The sequence below is a fragment of the Teleopsis dalmanni genome, chromosome X (assembly GCF_002237135.1).
Source record: "Teleopsis dalmanni isolate 2A chromosome X, ASM223713v2, whole genome shotgun sequence".
Lineage (NCBI taxonomy): Eukaryota > Metazoa > Arthropoda > Insecta > Diptera > Diopsidae > Teleopsis > Teleopsis dalmanni.
The window spans coordinates 43,349,378-43,372,947 of record NC_051848.1 but is presented as its reverse complement, the minus strand read 5'-3'; the positions used below and the strand labels follow the sequence as shown (position 1 = coordinate 43,372,947).

Sequence of the window (23,570 nt, the reverse complement as noted above, 5' to 3'; positions counted from 1 at the left end):
TACCAAGTAGCCAAATGTTTAAGAAGCGCAACAATATCAAATATGTTTATCTACCCACAGGAAGTGGAGGTCGTAAAATAGAAAGCTCAGAAGATCGCCGTCATGCATTGCATGAGGAAACTGAAGCAACATTGCAGGAAGTTAGTCGTAAAGGTCATGAATATCAAAATTCAATTCTTCGTACACCAACAGAAGGTGAAGAGAGTAAACCAAAAACGACCGATAAAATTGCAATTGTAGTAACTGAAAGCACAAATGATTGTGAGAAACCTTGTACATCTGCGCAAGCTGCTGCGGCAGCAGTTGCGGTCGACAAAAAAACAAATAACACAATTAAACAAACAACAACAATTAAAATAAAAAATGAGCCCATGGAAGGTACAAATGATGATGATGCAAATTTATCAGATGTGACTGTCATGGATACTATTAAAGAAGAAACAGAGCACGAATGTCACACAAAAGATTCAACTCAACCAGCTGAACATGTTAAAAACACTTCCAAAACTGAAAAGACAGATGAAGACAAAGCTATTTTTGTGCCACCACCACCTAAGCCATTTCGGTCTACTAATATACATAACGCTGCCCCTGCAACTAAAAATATAAATGTGGAAAAAGAAGACAAATTGGATAATTTATCTAAATCTTGTCAAAAGGTGCCACATTCGGGGCAGTTAAATTTGACAAAAGGAAAATGTTGTCCTCAAAAACGCGAGTGTCCGTCTTCGCAATCAGAGCTTTCAGATTGTGGCTATGGCACGCAGGTTGAAAATCAGGAATCTATTTCAACTTCCAGCAATGATGATGATGGCCCACAAAATAAGCCACAACATCAAAAGCCACCGTGCAACTCCAAACCCCGTAATAAACAACGCGCAGTCATGACCGTAGATGACAAAAAAGAATTACGACGGAAGAAACTGGTGAAACGTAGTAAAAGCAATCTGTAAGTATAAATGATCAAACAATGTTTGAAGTATAGTTAATCAATTAAAAATTATAAATAAATTCAGTATTAACATGAAGGGCTTAGTGCAGCATACACCTACCGATGAGGACATATCAAATCTGCTAAAGGAATTCACTGTTGATTTCCTCTTAAAAGGTTATGATTACTTAGTCGAAGAACTACATTCCCAGTTGTTGTCGAACATGGTTTGTATGACTAATTTTTTATTAGTTGCATTTAAAAAACAATCAGTTTTAACAATTATAGAAAATATCTATCGATACTTCGCACTTCTTTTGGTTGGTGACCTATTTTCTTAAGTTTGCTGCACAACTCGAACTTGACATGGAGCACATTAATTCAATTCTTACCTACGATGTTATAAGCTATCTAACCTATGAAGGTGTAACATTATGTGAACAACTTGAATTGAATTCCCGACAGGAAGGATGTGATGTCAAACCGTATCTCAGACGAATGCATTTGGTTGTTACTGCAATTCGCGAATTCTTACAAGCAATTGAAACTTACAAAAAAATAACGCATTTGAGTGAAGTAAGATTATAATCGTTTTTCATCTAATAAACATATATAATAATTTTATATTTTATATCTAGGAAGACCGTGAACATTTACGACGTTTACAAATACAAATCAGTAGTACTGAAGATCTACGTTGTTTATTTGTGTTGCTGCTGCGACGATTTAACCCTAGTTTACATACAAAACAATATCTGCAAGATTTGGTAGTGACGAATCATATCTTATTGCTAATATTGGATAGCGTAACGAAGTCAGATAACAATAGCTGCGTCAAAATGATCGACCATTTAGCACAGTAAGTTTTGATTTCAGTTATTTTTTTAGATTCAACTGAAATCGTTCAATTGAATTTGATATTATTTGAACAATGGGAACTTTATTTTTTTTTATACGACGCCTGGCTCCGAGACGTAGACCCTACGATCTTCCAATCATAGCATAAATTTTGAAGTTTTGTTATAAATTTTGAAATTAACGAAAAGAAATAAGAAAATAAATAAATTAATAATATTTCATATAGGTATGTATGTTTGTAACATAATATCTGAATTTATTATCTCCATAATATGTGCTCTATATAATCGCCCACAAATAGTACAGTACAGTTTATATCTGCTTTTACGCATGAAGCCAAAGTACGGAGGGTTTCTCCATAACACTCGCAGCGGGTTAATGTCGCAGGGGAAATTTAACCTCCTTTTCAGTAATTTTTGAATTATTTGGTTTCCATGATAAGCCTCGACAGTTTTGTTATGCATTTCGACCGTGCATAACTCTGACAATTTCTAGAAATAAAAACCCTGAAGGAGTTGACTTTTTGTTTGGAGACAGTGTCGTCCATATACTTATACTGACAACTACTTTTGAATTGTCTGTTGCGGACATTTAATCTCGTCACATGCATAACTATCAAGCAATGACCTGTAATTACAAACGTGAAAAGATTAATTCAACTCTTTAGTAAACCTTGGAGAATAATAGTTCTTTTGTGATAGATTCTTAGTGCTTTAATGAGTGACCATTTTGCTTTAGCTGGCAGATATTTTCATACAATTTTATGTGTATATAATCGCCGCAACAGTTTATACCCATTATTAGGCACGTAGACAAAAGAGATGGCGCAGGCTAAAGAGACTAAAAGACGAGAGATTTTTTTTCCAAAATGAATCAAATAACTATATATTCACATATGTTTATTAATGTATGTTAACATGAGTAAATCTTACACAATATTATAATCGATCCAGCATTTTATCTGGTAGCAACACCAAGTGGCAAGTACACTTCTTGCGACGGCCATGTCTGCTATATGTTGCTATATCGTACTTAATTGTTCAAATACTAGTTTTAGCTTAGAAAACTCTTGCAGAATATACACAGTATATTTAAAATAAACAGTATCAAACAAACTATTGATATTGAAAATTAAACGGATTGATTTAAATTTGCTTATGACTGGCATATTAGTAATCAACCAAGAAATAAATTGTTGTGGCCCCACTGAAGTGAAGAATTAGCCGAAGTAAACCACGAAACTACTTGGGTCCTTTTTCGTCCTCCTATTCTCGAACGTCGTTATTGAGTTAAAGCTGGAGTGGCTTCCGTTCGCATAACTACATCTCTTGTTAATGCAAGCAGCTCATTTAGCTTATAAATTGTTATAAGTAAAAACCTTTTAAAAAAAACTTTATCCACTGTTTTGGATATACCTAAAAACGTTAGAATATTAGCAAAAAACACACTATATACATATATGCATTTTTTAATGTAGATTCGCAACTTTAGAAGTGATGCACTACTACGGTATGCTCCTTGAAGATTTCAGTAATAATGGTGAATTTGTGAACGATTGTATTTTTACAATGATGCATCATATCGGTGGCGACTTGGGGCAGATTCGTACTTTATTCCAACCAGTAATACTAAAGACCTATTCACGTATTTGGGAAGCCGACTATGAATTATGCGATGTAAGGAAAAAGACATGTCTTTACAATAGTTTGATAAAAATAATTAACATTTTATTTTGTTATAATATTTTAGGATTGGTCCGATTTAATTGAATATGTAATATACAAGTTTATGAATACACCACAGAAGAGTGCATTAAGCTTACCAACAACATCATTAACAGAGCTTACTAAAGAACATAATCTAGAAACTACTGTTTGGTATGTACTTCGAAAATAATCTTTATTCAGATTATTGGATGATTTAATGCTATTAATGGTCTATGTGCTTTACATTTTCACATCACATATTGCTTTTATGTATATATAGCAAAATTTTAGATATATATGTACTATATGTTTATTGTGTTCTCATTATTTAAAATCAATACATTTTTAAGTTTTTCCATTTTCAGTTTTTCATCTCTTGTAGATTGAAGAATACAGATTATTTGCTTGGTAATTCTTACCAAATTGGCAACAAAATTCTAACAATTTATTAAATAAATTGAATACGTACGTACAAGTGTATAAGTATATTCAAACCAATAAATCTAAAATATTAACGTTCAAATTAAAAATAAATTCAAAATCAAAGCAAATTTCTGTAAAGTTGTGATTTTGACATCATTGCAGAAAGGACTCATCTACTTATCCATGCAATTTATTGACATCGCAAAATTATTCGCCATTTGTGTTGTATATGTTGAATACTCACTGTGTTTGCAATGAGGAAAATGATACTGTATTGCTAGTCATATCCCCTCTCATTATACTCTGTAAAACCGGTGCTTCACCTAAAAATTCAGGAGGCTTTAACTTGCACTAATATAATTTATGGTCCTAGTTTTTGTTCCTTTTTGCTGTGTTTTAGTTGTTCTTTTTGAAAAAAACTAACTTAAGTTTTTATGTAAAAAGTTTTGCAATTCATATTTTTTCAACTAATTAAATTAACTAATTTTATTAATTTAATTCATAAATTTTTGATATACTGGTTTTAAAATTAATACTTAAACATTTCATTGGTTCTGTTGTCTTCAACAGTTGCTAGATTGTTATTAACTTTTCTTTTTATATTTTCTAAATTTTAAACACTACTGCAGTTCTTGGACTCAAGAAGAAAAGGACACCTTATATTGGTACTATGTGCAGAGTAAAAAGAATAACGATATCGTTGGCAAAATCGTGAAATTATTCAGTAATAATGGCAATAAACAAAAATCACGGATTTCCATAATACAACAATTATTGCAACAAGTAAGTTCTAAAGGACTTTATTTTAATTTTTTTGATTAATTATTCCTATAAATAATTCGTTTCATTTTATAGGACATTATTACTTTGGTTGAGTATGACGATTTGATGAAATTTGAAGATGCCGAATATCAACGCAACTTATTAACTACAAACACTTCCAGCACGACTGAGTCCGGCATAGACATTAAGGATGCAATGCCTTCAGATGATATACAAGTTAGTCGACTATTTATTGCAAATCAAAAATGACTATGATTGTCACTATACCTAACAGAGCTTTAATTACATATATCAATTTTAATGTGAAAGGAAACCTAAACCTAATCGCTGTTTATTGTTCCACACTAAGTCAGAATCAGGAAATTGTTTAACCTGTTTAATTCTCTACTGCTGAGAAAACAATACATCAGAATCAGGGATTTGTTTAACCAGTTTAATCCTCTACTGCTGAGAAAACAAAAAAGCAGGCGGTTATAGAGAGACATTAAAGGGGGTTTTTGAAAAATCACATCAAAGTTTAAGTGAGAAAATATCCATTCTCTTTAATGAAAAACTTTGAAAGACGTTATATATATGTATATGTAGGTCACACATTTCTATTTTATATATTATATTGTTTAAATTATATTATTTATATTTTATATTATATATTATATATATTATTTATATATATATATATATGTACTCACAAATGTCGGTTTAAATTCGGTCATGAGAGCCGAGACTGTCTGTACCTTGCCACTCAATCAAAGTAGTGTTATATGTATACATGGTATTTCCTTTAAAATTTGGGCACAATAAAAAGGTACAAAAGTATTAATAAAAATACTGATGTGATTGTCAAACTGATTGATTGCCACCCGAAATAACCAATTTTGACGTGTCCGTAGCAGTTCACACAACATAGGAGTTGTACGGTTCAGGCAAACTATTTTACATCAGATTTTGTTTTTTTTTTAATTTAATTTAGTACAGTCTCTATGGTATGAATGACAATAAGTGATATTTATAATTATAAATCGTAATTATAATTATTACGATCTAAAAAAAAAAAAAGAAAGGTACGTTTGGACTCTGCCCAGTGATATATCCATACAATATAAAATATAAAAAATATAATTTATATATATATAATTAATTAAATAAATGTATAAATAAATAAATCATTTGCATTGAAAACAACAACAATTTTGACGTGCCCGTGGCACTCTACATAAAATGGGCCTAATAATGAACGGATAATATACATTGTTAGAGTTATTACATAAAGTTATTATATTTTTAATCAACACTTAAACTTATAAATTTGTATTTTTTAATTATTATATTTGTTTTGATACTAAAACATACTTTTAAACGTAAATTAACGAAAACTTAAATTTCAAACGAAATCCCTTTATATGTTATTTAATACGAGTACTTATAATTAGTACTTTATTATGGTTCTCTAGCTAGTTTAGCAGACACCTAGCAAATAAAATAAGTATATATACGTGTTCGTTAGCTAAATTGTCTTTAAACATTTCGTAGAGTAGAATACGTATATTTTTATTTAAACTCTTAAATTTCTCTTGTTAGTACCACAGAAATAGCGATCCTGTCTTTAAAGTTGATTTGAAGAATCCTTCCTTTTAACAATGTATGTGGATGAAATTTGAAATTATTTCCTAATATTTGATATTCGCTGAGTTTATTTAGAACTAAAATTAAGCTTGTTATACATTAATATAAACTTGTATTTTTTAGATACTTCGGGATCTTATAATAAAGGAAAATAAGGGCAAACATTTAATTTGGCTGCAGAAATTATTACTAGAGTGTTGTCATGTCAAATTAATTCTTAAGAATAAAGTACGCCGGGAAAATAATAAAAATTTAAATTTAAATCATACCATGGAACCAGTATCATATCATTGTATATGTAAGTATCATATTCCATTTAAATACCTGTATATATATGCTCTTTACAATATAACCTCATAAATATATTTTATTTTATTTCAAATAATAATTTTGTTCTTAAATGGGCTTTAAAATTAAAATTAAAAATTATATTATTTAAAACTAAAAAATTAATTAACGAAAATTAAAAATTTTTGGTCATTAAAATAATAAATTATTATATTTTAAAGTGATACATACTTATATTTTATAGGTAAAAATTTTTAAAATATTATATATAATTTTCAGTGAAAAATAAATCGATTCCAGTCGTGCAATGGAATAATGATCAAGCTATAATGATGCTTTATCAACCTTTTGTATTGCTGTTACATAAGTTAGGATTTCAATTACCAGCTGATGCTGGTTCAGTATTTGCACGCATACCGGACTATTGGACAGCAGATATGATGTATAGTTTAGCGAAAAAGTTGGGACCTTTAGATAAATGTAAGTTGATAATTGAAAATAATTCATCATAGAAAATGGGGCATCTATTAACGTCCTAAAATATAACTTCTCGTCATATAGTGGTCATCAAATTCGACGTTAATCAATTAGAAGAAAAAATAAATTTAGAAGCTAGTACATCACGTTGCTATAATACAAGTAGTTCGCGTCCGTCTCTGAGTTCTTTGTCGAGCTTAGATATAGAAATTTCTGATACAGATCATATTCCAGTTGAAAGTAGTGATGATATTAATGAAGTTGCTATTTTACCACCATTATTGGCGTTGGATATGAGGTTTGAGAAAGCGCATACAAATGAAATTTTCGCAGTCGGAAAAGATAAACACTGTAATTCAATTATAAGGTAAATATATACCACCTAAAACTAAATATTTTGTGATTGATAGTGAGAAAATTATATTTTGTGTGTTAAGAGTTTTAGTTTATGTTGTATATATCGGTATGAATATTGTGCTAGTTGACGTGGTTTTAAATACTATTTTTTTTTGGGTAATCCTCTCACTGCTCTAATACGAACTAAGTTTTTTTATTAGGGGGCATGGATTTAGTATGTAGTGAAAATGTTATAGTAAGAGATAATCAAAGGAAAAATTTCAAAAACATTTATGTCAGATAGTTAGATAGATAGATTTTGAAAGGGTTGGGAACTATGTCACCATGTGATTGTGTCCTTTGAGGATTATTGTGACACACCTACTTCAGTTCCATAGTTCCGTATTTCCTCTTTTGGTTTAACCCCATAGACTTCCGCCATCACTCCTTCCATCGTTTTGGAGCCATCCGTGTACCACAGATGGTTATCTCCAACGAATGGAGGTATGTTCCGTTCCCAGTCATTTCTATCTGGTATTGGTACACAGAAGTCCTAGTAAAAGTTAAAAATATCTATGTTACTTTAAGATATAAAAGAATATTCCATTTTTTGAGAATATAGAAAATTATATTATATTAATCGCTCGCTCTTGTGTACTAAAATAGACCATTGATTCAGAGATCATTCTTTTATTCGAGCCAAATATTTTTACCTGTAGCCCCTTTAAATTAAGAAATAAATAGTACTTGCTGTGGATTATATTTAAGGAAGAAGCTGTGTGGAAGAACAATTTGGTGATAACTTGTATTAATTTGGTTATTACTGAAAGAGTGCTTTATGTATATATATTTTATATATATATTTTCTATACGTATTTTAGTAAATTTGCTTTTGCCTTCATCAGGAGAATTTCTAATATCTCTGTTTTTGTTTATCGCAAACGAAAAACTTGATTTTTTCATAAAGAAAAAATCATAAATACCATAAATATCATAAATAGGTATTATTTATGAAGTTGATTATCTCTTGAACTTTATCTAATTATTATTCACGATAATTTTAGATTTAATGTAATGGTTTCGGGCCACCTGAACGTTTAGCTTAATCAGTGTTTGTTCGTTAGTCTTAAAATTCTCAGTATATCAAAACTTTTAACAGGTAGTCTTTGTAGAATTTATAAAGCCATTGTTTTGCTTTATTGGTATTTTTTCATGGGGAAAGCAATGTTTGAATGCGAACTTTACAAAAAGCTTATCAGTTGCTGGTACGTCCACTTTCCAAATATTTCACAAACGTAAAGTTAAAGTATGTATTTGAATATAGCATAACAACATTATAAGTACTTTAGCTGCAATAGACTTCACATATTTAACAAGTTTATTTATCTAATAATCCATCCTCGGGTTTAAGACATTTATGTTAATGTTAAGACAACATTAAGGAACTAATAAAACAGAAAGTGATTTTATAATATATCGATTGTAAGATTATTAAGTTTAAAAGAGATACAAAAGAGTTTTAAACAAATTTATAAATATATATATATATCTATTATACGTTATTATATTTTTATTTAGATTTACACCAGATCCATCCTCAACGCCGTCTGTACCGAATTGGTTGCAATTGGTTATGCGAAGCAAATGCAATCCACCACCTATGGTTGCAGCGGTCCCAACTCTATTAACAGTTCCGCCAAATGAAAGGTAAATATATAATTTCAGAAAAAAATATATATATGCCATAAAAACACTATGTTTATTTATATTAATATTTTGATTTAATTTTTACGTCAATAAGACAGTTGTGACTATTTTTACTTACATTTATAGTAGTAAACTACAAGAACAAAAATTATAACTATATTTTTTTCAATCAATTGAATTTTTGGCTATCCATACAGTTTTTTTGAGTATTGTCAAATACACATCATCAGTGGTCTTGGAAATAATTCTTGTGTTTAATTATCCGTAAATAATTTTAAGACTACTGATGATGAGTATTTGGCAATACTCATAATAGCTTTATGATGAGTCAAAAATTCAATTAATTGAAAAAATTATAATAAAAATTTTTGTTGTTGTAGTTTATTACTGTTCAAAACCTCTCTATTTATATTAATTTAGTAAGTAATATGCAGTAAAATAGGAACAATAAGTGAAGATATCTGCTTTTCAATTTGAATAAATGAAAATTTTAATATATTTTTATAGATAAATAATAAGAAATATATTCTGATTAAATTATGACTACTTAGGCTTACATTTCGTTGCCGATCAAATGGTTGTCGATCATCATATTTGATCATTTCTTCCAATTCTTTTAATTTTTTTTTGAAATTTGAATTAAAATTCAAAACAACAAGAAAAAATAAGAAGATCGACGGTTATTTGATCGTCTGCATAATATAGCCCTACATAGTTGGGGTCATTAAATCTGATATATACATAGTCTCATATAACGACACTAGAAATGTTTAAAAATAATTCTTTTGATTCGTTTCATAACATTATAATGAACAATTAAAATGCGATAACTTATGAAGTCAATTTTTGTTATTAAAAAAAATGAAATTACGGCCAAAGCAAATAAATACTTTATGTCTGTGGTCTCCCAACATATGAGTCGCTACTATGTATTCTGTTAATGCCCGGGGTCATTAAAATAACCCTTGCAAATATTTGAAAAATAAAAAAGGTGCAAAGTTTTGCAATTCGATTTTGTTAAGTAGCTGGAAACATTGTTGGACTTAAAAGCAAGTATGTGTCCACAACATATTTTCGTTATTTTAGGCTCCTAAAATATACCTCATAAATCAATTCTAGGTGTGTCGTTTGATTTTACTTAGTGATTTAGTTGCTGTTAAAAATTTTATTATGTATCATCAATAATAATTCGTGTAAATTAGTTTATATTTTCTTGCAATCTGTTGGTGTATATGGAAGCATATGTTTTATGTTCTCAATTAATTAAAATAAGAAAGAAACAAACAAATTATGAAACTAGCAGATATTTTTAAACAGACTATTTTAAAATTTGAGTTGTCATATACTAGCTAATAGTAACTAAGATTAATAAATGGTATTTTGATTACCTATGGTAATATATACTAGCTCTACCTTCCCGCTCCTAAGAAGGAGTATTTGCTAATGTGAAGAAAGGGTCATGAGATAGTAGAGAGCTTGGCTGAGATGAACCATTGGTGTCGGTATGTTTACGTTGCAGTTATTGAATTGTTAAAAAAATCTTTTTTTTAATCTTATTAATTTATTGACACTCATATCTGTTATTTTAATCGATACTCGTAAATCAAAATAGAAGTTATACGATATTATGATATTTTTTTTTATCAATTTGATCAAAATTTTTGTACATATTGAACTCTATTTGAAATGCGTTAGTACAAAACTTATAATTGAACTGCCCAGATACTATATTTTATGATAGAAGTTGTTAACCTTTAAATACTATTAACTGTAAAAGAATTCAAGACCAGGTGTAACAGTAAGTAAAAATCTATATTAATTGAATTTCAATTCACTACAAATGTTATTAGCTTATATATACTAAAATAACAAACATATTTTGTGGAATTAAAATGCGATTATGTAGCATATTTGTGCTTACAATATAACATCCTGATACTATCAAAATTGTTTTTATGGTTGTTTAAAATCTAAGGACCCACTAATTATTACAGCCACTGATTTATGTTAGTTATTTCATAAGTATTCACATTTTAATTAGTACGAGTGAGTTTCTGATATACGGTCATTCGGTTGTCTAAATTTTCGTATGATCTCTCTAATCACCTATTATATAATATTTATTTAATTAAAAGTTGTTATAAAAAAAGTATTTGTTTTTAACAGAAAATATGATATTTAACCGTCTTGATAAAATCTCAAGTGCTCCTAGTCTTGCTTTACCTAGCCTAATTTTTTTTTATATATTTGAACATCGGTAAAATTAAAAATTTTTGAAATGTATATCTATTATATAAATTAAATAAAATAATTTTGAATATGAATACAATAATATTATAATTATATCATTTCAAATTTAAAAATGAATATTCGCAGTCTCATCCACAGAGCTCAAGTCTCAAATTTAATTTGGTCGTTATTTTTTTTAATTCTTCTATTATATTGAAGCTACTCGTATTTGAGCCAGGCACTTGAGCAGTTTTACTCTTTCTTAACTCGAGGTATTTTTAAAACCCCTCTTTAAGCCTTAACTGGATTATTCACATTATCACTTCATCTGATTAAGCAATAATTGATCTCAGACCTCCCCAAGAAGCCTGTAACCATTCTTCTGGTGACTTCATTTTGTAATTTGCTCATTTTGTAGTAATGCTTAGTACTCTGACATTATGTAAAATATTAAGTCAGAAATATCAAGTCGATTGAACCAATCTCAACGGACTTGGAACGCACTACATATAAAAAATGAAGTCGGTTATCATTAGATAAAGACATAATGTTCTCTACAGTTTGAAAGTTGAGCTATTTGAAGTTAGTTCCAGTTTAATTGAGTCACCTTGTTATGATTTATTTTGTCATTTTTTTCAATTGCTGTATTCGTAGTTTAGATATTTTGTTATTGTATTGCTTAGTCTATTTTTGTATAAGGAGAAAATGTAATAAATAGATACGCATATAGATATCTATGGATGACAACGACTTCGTCATTAAAAAAAATTGTTTGGAAATATTTATGCACAATCTAGCTGACTGTGAGCGAGTAGAGTCCAGTAATAACAATTGATAAAACGTGGATCCATAGATTCACACCTGAGGGAAAACAACAAGCCCGAGAGTAGAGTTCGTAGAGTTCGGAGGTACTGCTTCCAAACGACCACGAATTCAGCAATCGGCTGGAAAAGTTTTTTCTTCCGTATTTTGAGATTCAAGTGGAAAAAGGAAAAACAATAACATTAGAATATTATTGCATATTATTGGATCGATTGAATGAGGGAATCAAGAAAAAACGATCACATCTGTTGAAGAAAAAAACCCAAAATCCGTTATCACGTCAATGAAAACAATGAAAAGCAAAAATAAATGAATTACGTTACGAATTGCTTTCTCACCTAACGTATTCTTCAGATTTGGCACCCAGTGACTATTACCTGTTTTCAAACTAGAAAAGATGACTACAGGGAAAGAGATTTGGATCATATGATGAGGTGGAATGGAAAACTGAAGTAATATTTAAAACGTATCCAAATATTAAAAGATCGTTGGAATTGGTGTATCGAGCTAAAATGATACTATATTAAAACAAATATTTAATAGTACTCGTATTTAAATTTCACAATTAAAAATATAAATATTTAATTCAATTATTCTACAGCTGGTTTGTGATTTCATTCTAATATAAACACAGCAAGTGAAGTTGTTAATAAAACTTTCACAGCAAATTAACAAAACTCAACTACAGAAAAATGTGCGAACATAAAAGTCAAGTACGGCTTTGAGTCAGTTGGTTAAGGAGCGCTGACTCTGAGCTTCAAATTTGGCAGGACACGTATTCGATTCCTGGTACTTGCAGTCTCAAAAATTTACTTACACAAGATATAATTCCAAGATCACTTATGATGGATATTTGGCAATACTTGGAAAATAATATAAAATGAATTTTTGTTGTTGTAGTTCACTACTGCTCGCGAAACCTTTATATTAAAGCATGAAATATAATTTTCCAAAAGAAAAACGTTTTTAGTAATACTTAAAATGTAAAACATATTTACTGTGCTTAGTAAAAATAATTTCAGAACTTATTTAGGTATTTATATTGTATACAAATATGTATAAATCTACCTAAACTCATGTTCAAACTGACTTCAAAAATATTTTCAAGATAAGAGGAAAAAATATTTCGAAAAAAAACTGTATTTTTTGTTCTCAAACTTGGGCTTTTGTGTGAATTAAAGAAAACTTTTGCAATAATTTGGTGAATAATTAATTAAATTAATTTACAATTTGTTTATTTTCAAGTACAATTAACAGTAATTAATTTTAGCATAATTAAGCAATTTTTTTTAAATTAAAATTTAGCAAGTAGCAATTCAATATTTTTACACAATTGAGCTGGTGTTTAATTTTAGCAGTTCTACTATTATATATGTATTTTTTTTTGTTGCTTTTGATTAAAGATATTTTTGCACAATTAATTAAGATACTCAACTCATTATTTATACCGCCACGGGTTGTGTATGGAAGCAACAAACTACGAGCTTTGATAAAATATCCGATTGGTCAAACTAATTAATGCCGCTAATTTAATGCCGCTAATTTAATGCTTCACTAACTCTTGCAGCATGTGAGTTCGGTGTCCCTAATAGACTCATATTAAACCCTACTTTATCTGTATCTCTGAGCAGAAATTGCACTGTGCATTCAAATAAGCTATCAATGTTTTTAATTAGCATTGGATTGTTGTGTGTACATATATGTGCATGGAATATAATAGATTATATTATATTATTTATAAGAAACTACAAAAAGATTAAAGTTTCTTGTCCGCAGAATTAAGTCAGGTTGATTTTACTTTCATTTTCAGATTTAGTTTCAGTTTTGGACTCGGTTTCGGTTTCTGTTTCTGTTTCTGTTTCGGTTAAGGTTTCTTGGTCATTTCATTTTATTTTGTCAAATATTTGCTTTTATATTTTTGCACATATTAGCATAATTTTATGAAATGTTAGAAATCTGGTTTCAACGTGCGAATTTTTTAATCTTGAAAGCAAAAGTCAAATGCTGTCTGCCTGAATTGTATTAATCAGATTTAGTAACACACAGAAATAATTTATAAATTCGCACAGTTTTATTGGCGAATTTGGAACCAGTTCAAAATTGACACCATTTCTAACTAAATTTTTATGTAATACTAATTTATTAATTTTTTTTTTTTATTAATTTAATTTATCTTTTGCGTTGTCCTCTATCTGAAATGTTTTAATCAATCATATTTTTGTAATTTCCGTAAATAGATTTTTTAATTGTTAGTCTTCATTACACATATAGTACTCGTATGTATATTCTGTATAACTTTTAAAAATAAATTTTCTTTGCTCTAAATGTTAGTATTTCGATAATAATAGAATATATAAATAATATCTCTTTTTTGCCATTAACTCGTAATAAAGCCTTTTAACATAGTATAGGGCCTACATATACTAACCGTGTAATAGGGACAATAATTTCTTATCCTAGCTTCATTATTATTATTATTATATTATTAATATTTTAAAAAATATATTAAAAATTTAGAAATAAAATAAGAATTTATAGTATGTAGAAGATTATGTGCAGTACAAAATAAGTAAAAAATTTAAGAGAGGTTTTTCGAAGAGTAGTGAACTACAAGAACAAAAATTCATTTTATATTATTCTAATTAATTGAGTTTTTGGCTGACCATACAGCTGTTTCTAGTACAGCTGTTTCTTGCCAAATATCCATTATAAGTGATCTTGACATTATTTCTTGCATATAATTATTCGTAAATAATTTTTTGAGACTGCAAGTACCAGGAATAGAACTCGTGTCCTGCCAAATTTGAAGCTCAGAGTCAGCGTTCCTTAACCAATTGACTCAAAGCCGTACTTGACTTTTATGTTCACACATTTTTCTGTAGTTGAGTTTTGTTAATTTTCTGTGAAAGTTTTATTAACAAATTTACTTGCTGTGTTTATATTAGAACGAAATCATAAACCAGCTGTAAAATAATTGAATTAATTAATTATGTTTTTTTTATTTCGTATTTTTTAAATTTATACTAAATTTAAAAGTTTAACGTAAAGTTACTAATCACTTAATGGACATTTTGTTCTTAAAAAAAACGTATTTCTTAATAATAAATAATTTGTTTATAGTTTATTTTGTTTTTGACATTGAAAACCAAATTTGGTAAAAGAGTTTTATAAACGGGTCTTAAAAATAATTGAATAAACGGAATGAGTTCCATAATTTAAGATACCATCTTATTTACCAACAAAATATATTGTTTTTTATTTTAAAAAATATCCTTTAATGCTATTTAAAATATGAAAAATACAAAATAATTAAATTTTCTTTAAATTGGATTTATAGAGATCAACAAAAAAAAAGACCACTGATGATGCATTATTGGCGATATCCGAAACAGCTCTATGAGCAGCCGTAGTATTCACTTAAATAAACATTTGAAAAAATTTTTTAATTTTAAAAATTTTTTCCTCTCTTACAGATTTTTTGTGATGAGATAAAAATAATTTTTAATTATAGTTTTTAATTATAATTTTTAATTTATCCTTAAGTGAATTCTACTTTTATTTATATATATTATGTTTGTGTACCAACGTTCGAAAAGAAGAAAATATTTTCATTTTTCTAATATCTGTAATATTTTATATACAAACATCTTATACAAACATACTTCATCATCTTAGTTTTTATATGTAAGGACTTTCGAAAAAAAAAATATAGTTCATCGCCCTTTTATCTATACAGATCACTTTGTACGATCACACTAATCTTACTGAACTATTAAAAATGAAGGTTGAGTTACATATTATGTTGTATAAATTTGTTTATATACATACGTACATTTGAACATCCAAGACTGGAAAAAAATTTTTACTCGAACAAGTATGTCATACATATATGATTATTCAAAATTCAAAATTTATATCTATGTATTATTGTAAATTGTATTAATATAATAAACACTATTAATGATATAATTATATTTATAATCCTCAACTAGATTTAAGCTAGTTCACAATATACAATTAAAAATTAATTACTAATTGTATTTATAATTCTCATTATGTTGTAACACTCTGAATATTAAATACATCAGTTAGGTTGAATACACCTCCACTTAAAAAATTATTTTAATACAAATGTGTTTGATGAATTGAGCTCGAGAAATGTTTTCTTCATTAGGGAAACCTTATAAAAGAAACTAAGTTTATAGAATTTGTGTGTAAAAATAAAATTAAAATTAGATTGAAGGGAATTTAATTTTGTTTACAAAATGAAATTGAAATATTTAATATTTTCTTTTTAAATAAAATAAATTATTATGAAATAAATAATTTAGAAATTAATCAATAATTCTGTCGGTTTAAGAATCTTACTACGAAAGCGGTTGTGAAATTGGAAGCCTTTTTATATTCTCAATAATATGCGTAAAGTATTCTAGTTTTTAATTTTAAAATTAAATACATATATGAAAATGTCCAATTTGAACCGCTAAAATAATAGTTCTAGGTTTCAAATTAATAAACGATGTTTTTAGTATTACAGTATTTTAAATATAATTAATAATAAAAGTATATTAAATATAATTTATAATAATTCAAATATTATTTAATTTGAACTGATGTCTGAAAAATTCATTTTACTTCTAAGTTAAGGTTTATATAGCTCTAAAACGTCCTTTTCTTTCTTTAGTGAAGAAATTGTTGAGTTATAAAAATTGTTTGACATAACACTTACTTACTTATTTCACTGACCATAACAAACTCTTCCTGTTTTCGATCTGACTTAGCATTCCTCTTCAGGCGCTTTCGCTATGTGCGCACCTAATCTTTTCTTGTACATTCTCCACTATGAGTGCTCCCTCAACTAGAACACTGAACCCGAGAATCAATGACTGCTTTCTAACACACATTACATGTCTGCCGATCTCTTTAAATTGAGAGTTTAGGAAGATGTCGTGAATGGCTTCGGCCATTATTTCGTGGGCTTTGTTTTTATTATGAAATATTTCTTTGAATACACTGTTAGCGAGAGCACTGGTTCATATGCCTCCTATGTTAAACCCATGCGAGACTAAAGTATTGCAACTTTATTTCAAAAAAATGTCTCTGAGAATTACTGTTTAAATTATGCATTTCACTTTTTCTCTGTTTCATTTTGGAATAAAATAATATAAATACTGTTGTAACTCAAGTACTAGAACCTGGTCTTCGAGAATGACAACATGGTTTGAAATACAATTTTGATCAAGATCAATTATTTTTTGTGAATAAGTTTTGTTAAGTACTAAATTCATTAAAGTGCCGCTCTTATAGAATAACTCGTGTTTTGCAAAAAATTATTAATGTTATTAATAACTTAAAAATAATAATTGTTTTAAAATATTTATAAAATTTTATATTTATACATAATGATTCAAGAATTTAAGGTTTTTAAGTTTTTTAGAATATTAGTGAGCTACAACAACAAAAATTAATTTTATATTATTTTTATTCATTGAATTTTTGGCTTACCATATAGCTGTTTCGAGTATTGCCAAATACCCATCATCTGTGGTCTTGGAAATAATTTAAGATTTAAGAAATATTTCGAAATAGAAGAATACAAAGCTATCAATAAGCAAAAAGAAACTTTAACCTATTTTTGAAAATGGTTCGCTCAAGAATCTTTAAGTTGACAAATCTTCCTTATGTGCTTACAAACAAAACATATATGTTATATATTTCTTTGTTGTTAAAACCTGATTATGATGAATTTATGGTCTTACTTTTTATTCACTTAGTATAATACATTATAATAACTTTATTTTAATAAACCACAATAGTTTTATTATTTTGGTTTTTCATTGTTTGTATTATTGCTTTTGTTGGATACTTTTTAGTCAGAGTTTTTATTACGGAAGTTTCAAAAGATCGTAACCATTCTAATAGATACAATGTCATTGTGAAAAGAATAACAGTTTGGAACTTCTAATTTTAAAGTTTAAATTAGTGTTAGTTGAGACTAAATAAAAAATTAAATTTATTATATCCACTACTATAGCTTTTTTATGTTTCATATAACTATTATATCTCATATTTGGTTGTATTTACATATTTTTTTTTGCTTTTAGTTCCACTAACAATGGCTTATAAATTGAAATGAGATAATTGCAGCCAAACTATGAGTCCAAAGTGTTGCTTATTTTATAATTAAATTAAATTTGTGTGACCGATTGATACCTTAATTTGATGGAAGTGTTTTTCGTCATACTTGTTTGTTTTTTTTTCCCAAATTTTAATTTCTATTGGCATAAGAAATTAATCGTAGCTAACAACTGCTTTATAAATTTTAAAGCAATTCCCACTGCAATAGGAAATAATAATATAATTTTATATTATACCAAACCCATTTGTTCAGTTTGGCTAGAAGTTAGGCGATAACGAGAAGGTCACATTTTGGCTGACATTGCAAAACCTACTAGAGGCTGCCTGACTACCTAGCTGCCTAGCTGGCTGCCTCTAGTAAGTCAAGTTAGTAGCCAACCTACCATTCTTCATTTTTGGGTACATGTGTTAGCACCAAAATCGTGTCGAGATTTATTATTATTAGATTCTGTTCTTGAAGCGCTTTTATATTTACTTAGTAATGAAAATGCAATAAAATGCCATTAAAAATTATTTGAAACAATTTCCTTGCGATTGTCACGTATTCTGTGCCTTTACCGACACTTTACATGCAAACCATTATGAGTTTTAATATTAGCATTGACTGCGGCATAAAGGTTAAAATATTTTACAACATAATTGAAGAAGAAGAAGTAAATGGTTAATGGTTGTTTTTTGATTTTATTTTTGTTAACAATTCGCGCTAATATTAACCATGACGGTAATCGATCATTTTACATTCAAAACATTCATACTTGGTTGGTTGGTTGCAGTGGCAGGCCATTCGATAGCTCCCACATACCACAATTAGCGATTTATCGCCATTTTGCCACCACATTCCTCGCAAGAACCCCTAATATAGAAGAGTAGAGACTAAATCCATCCCGTAGAATTTAGATAATTTAATAAGTCTGTTGTCTTCACCGATGAACAGTCTAATAAACTGTCGAAGAAGTATTTTCCTAAAAATCTATTATAGTTTTTTTTTGTCAGGAATGTGCAGTTTCTTTGCGTGGGTTCCTATACACCAAAGACCAGAAAGAACTGCACTAAGTCTTGCAGTGTTCACGCGGTGTCTTTAGATGAGTTCCGCGGATTTATTTTTATTATAGATGGACCATGTTAACCTGGAAGTTGCACATGACTTAACTGTAATTCATAAGTTGAATAACGTAGAAGTAGGTACTTCTCTTAATGGTCCTTAGAGTAATATAATCCGGTATCGCTGTGGACACAAAGAGAAAAGCATCAGGACGGGTTAAACTGTCAGCTTTCTATTTCCTTCGATGCTCCTATGTCCAGGAACTCAGATGAGTATTGTTTGTTTACTTAACCAACAATTTAATATTGCTTGTGAAGTGGTATTATCTAAATTTGAAGTGTTAAATGTTAATTTTTTTCTAATCAAAGCGATATTTTTTATATATTTTTCATTGTTATATGTAATGAACATAATAAAAAAGCTAATAGAAATCGGCAAAAATTATATTATATTTTATTTTATATTATATTTTCTTTGTATCCTATTAATGATAATTATTAATATTATTAATTAATATGATAAATATGCAATGACAAATACAAAATATTCTTATGTTGAGGGCTCTCTATAGAGAACTATTAAATCAAAGAATACATTTGTAACCCCATGCTGGAATTACTTTTTTAATTTTTCTTGTTTTTTTTTAACCATTCATTATTCTATAAGTACTTTTCTATTATTAGATATTTCCTTCGACCTTCGACATTGCTTTATTAAATTTAAGTTACACATTTCTCCATATTATTATTATTCCATTATTCCGTCTTCCATTCCATATCTCTTTTCTACTATTAAATAATCCTTTCGACATACTTTTAGGAGAGTCATCAACACATACTTGGCTACGACTCTGCGATTAATTACTATAAATCAATTGATTAAAGATTTTTACTAAATCGCATAATCAAAATATTTCTTAGATATATTGTTAGGGCACTATTCTTAGATATACCATTGAAAAAAATTTTTTTGTACGGTTTTTACGATTTGTGGCTTTTTTTTATGAAGTAACTAGTATATGAATATATCAAAACTTCATAATAATCCGACGTTTACAAGTCAAACTCATTTTAGTGACGTTACGTTAATAATTTTCAAAATGCTACGGTCTGAATTTTTTGGGTTGATAAATATTAAATTGGGATAATTTATTAGGCAAATGGATTAAGAAATGTTTGTCAGAACGTCAATTATTTTTCGATGAGGTGCTAGGTTGTGATCAAATGGAAAAAATTAAGTTGACTAGTTTTACTTTTTTGAGATTCAAATATCATATATGTCTAAGTCTAAGTTATATGGCTAAGTCCAATTGAAAGCTTAGCTTCATTTATGCTTAATTTAGAACGCTACACTCTCTCTGGAAATCTCTGTAAAAATCAAACTACCCATCTATAACTTCAATATCAAACCAGTGCTCTTTTATGGATGTCAGACGTGTGTCTTCCGTCATCGACACACAACTAAAAACCTTTTTCAACAAATGCTTGCTTCAAGTTCTCAACATCTGGTCGCCTTATCGTATCAGCAATGTTAATCTTTGGGGTGTCACCAAAAAAATGGCAACTTCTAAAGAAGTATCCATGCGCAAATGGTATTAGACCCGTCATACCCTTTACAGACCCCTGACAACATTACACGTCAAGCACTTAAATGGAGTCCCCAGTAAATCTCCAGTAAATTATTTTTGAAATGACATCAGCCGAGAAGCACGCAATAGAGTTCGATACAAAGGGATGGTGGTAGCCCTATGCTTTACAAGGAGAAGAGAATAATAGAAGAACATTTCACAAGACTAGACACATTAGTAGTAGTAAGAGTTTTATAGTATAAACTGATATATTCTTAGCTCATTTTAACTTGTTATTGAAATTAACGGATGACAATTTTTTATCGAATTTTATACAAATAAACTTGCATTCTGGGATAAATCCACTAAGAATTTGTTCAACAATTTTGGTCAATGAAGTTTGAGTTTGAGGGAAATCTGTTGTCTATACTCGTATATATTATATAGAGATTTTCAAGGGAAATTTAATTGTGCATATTGCAATTTGATGAAGAAATAAACATATAATATATTTTCTATATAATATACTTATACTTTCTAGATGAAAGTATTATTTTATTGCTGTTTATTTATCAATTATGACTTTTTGTCATAACGTGGGTTAGTTTAATTTTCCACAATAACCACTCTTAAAGTTGAAATCAGGAAGCTTGCATTTTACATAATATTCAGACATGATTTGACCATCTTTTTAATATTTTGCAGATAAATAAAATTTTGTTGTTTTTTTAAAGGAAGCGCAAAAAGCAATTGAAATTGTCAGCAACATTTTTTTTGACAACTTTATATACATATTTTTAAAAGCGTATGTATATAATATTAAATCCGTCACAGTGCGAGACATCCTATAGTACTAATACAAACTTAACTAAAATGAGAAGCAGCATCGATTTATTGATCCCTCTAGGTGCTTTAAATATTCAAAGTAGCTTCTGAACTAATCGGATGCAATCAAGCAAAGTCACTGTTTGTGGAGGTATTTAGATAAAAACTGTGGTTATTATGTTTTAATATTAATGGTTTAATTTTTTAATGGTTAAAATTAGCGTATTCTATTATGTAGCTTCAATATTAAGAAATATATTTAAGCGTATAAATAAAAAAAATTTATTATTATAAATAATAAATAAATTTGTTTGAAGGGTATTCAAACTTCGGCTAAGCCAAAGCAAACCTTTATATTTACAATATTTTAATTTACACAATTACACAATGACTAACTATTTACTCTTTTTTTTTTGCCGTAGAAATGATGGTGACTTTTGTATGCCCAACAGCAGAGAACTGTCAGCAATAATTTCGTCTGTTGCTGCAACGACATCACATTTAATGACAACAGTTGCAACTGGAATAACACATCCTACAACACAATTACCACATACTTCCATCAGCAACATAATTGTAACAAAAAACAAGTGCAACGACAAATCTTGCAGTAGCAATAATAACAGCAACAGCAAGAGCAATAGCAGTGGCATCGATAACAATGATGTTGTTAACAGCGGCAACAATGACAAAAAAAGCAACAATACTAACAACAGCAACAATAACAATATAAATGATAACAAGCTAAATGCAACAACACTGAATATTCCGGCAACAATTGAAGAACATCAACAAGAACAACAACAGCTAACACAGCAACAACTTAAATTGCTACGGCAAAGCACTAGCAGCGATGATGATTCCGCGATGCAATCATTTGAACGCCGTGATTCCAGCTCAAGCGGCTTTTATACACGTAGCGGCTGCAGCGCAACTATGGAAAGTGAATACAGTGCAATGGTGGCATCGGTCTATCAAAACGAAATGGCCAAGTAAGTACACCTCTCCTGAAAGGCACTCTTACCTTGTGAACGCATATTCAATTTTAGTTACATTTCTCCCCGCACTTATGAAACTTGTTTCTACCTGGGCCGTAGATAAATAAATTTTCATTTAAATAATTATTGTATAAATTTTTGAAGTGGTTCAATATTTTTGTGCAGTGGTGTAAAATATCTGTTCTGTAGATGCAATAAAAACAGTAATAGTTATCTTTTTGCTTATAGAAGTTGTCGAATCAGTCTTTATTAGTTTTATTAGCATAGTCCGCGCTAAACTAGACAATTTTAAATCTTTTTGACAATACGTTAGTCTCAAAATAATGCTAATGTTGACTTAACTTCTACAAACCGACTGGAATATGTACAATAACACTATTAGTCTCTGACAAAATTATAGTAAAACTATAACTACACAATCAAAAACAGAACAAAAATTTGGGGTCTCCTATAAAATCTTATGGAATCCTAAAGAAAAATAGAATTTTACATCAGAAAAGACAATAATAAATAATTACAATAATAAAAAAGGCAATTACATACTTATCAACACTCGATCCGTGTTATTCAAAGGTCAATATATGTAATTTTAAAATACGTGTCTAGTTAATTTAAAAATTGTACATAGGGCCTTCTATAATAAATGCTTACAACGATAAATTCTCATCATGTCAAAATAAAGTCTATTCTTTATATACTAAAAAACTGGAATGTGGAATTCTTATATATACAGCGTTATCCGAAGAGTCTGAGCACCATTATTAATAAGCACAAACCTCATTAAAAAACACTGGTACCTAAATCCTAAACTCAGCCA

General features: G+C 28.7%; 1 protein-coding gene across 1 annotated transcript in view; it reads left to right on the top strand.

The window, feature by feature from the left end:
* Positions 1-23,570, top strand: part of LOC119687167 (protein timeless) — a 52,538-nt gene that overhangs the window by 20,919 nt on the left and 8,049 nt on the right. The window contains exons 4-16 of the mRNA XM_038101383.1: positions 61-949; positions 1,017-1,158; positions 1,220-1,507; positions 1,570-1,790; positions 3,267-3,465; positions 3,539-3,666; positions 4,548-4,701; positions 4,774-4,917; positions 6,448-6,622; positions 6,892-7,092; positions 7,174-7,456; positions 9,004-9,132; positions 22,178-22,747. Coding sequence (XP_037957311.1) covers positions 61-949; positions 1,017-1,158; positions 1,220-1,507; positions 1,570-1,790; positions 3,267-3,465; positions 3,539-3,666; positions 4,548-4,701; positions 4,774-4,917; positions 6,448-6,622; positions 6,892-7,092; positions 7,174-7,456; positions 9,004-9,132; positions 22,178-22,747 — 3,523 coding nt within the window. The remainder of the gene's footprint in view (positions 1-60; positions 950-1,016; positions 1,159-1,219; positions 1,508-1,569; positions 1,791-3,266; positions 3,466-3,538; positions 3,667-4,547; positions 4,702-4,773; positions 4,918-6,447; positions 6,623-6,891; positions 7,093-7,173; positions 7,457-9,003; positions 9,133-22,177; positions 22,748-23,570) is intronic.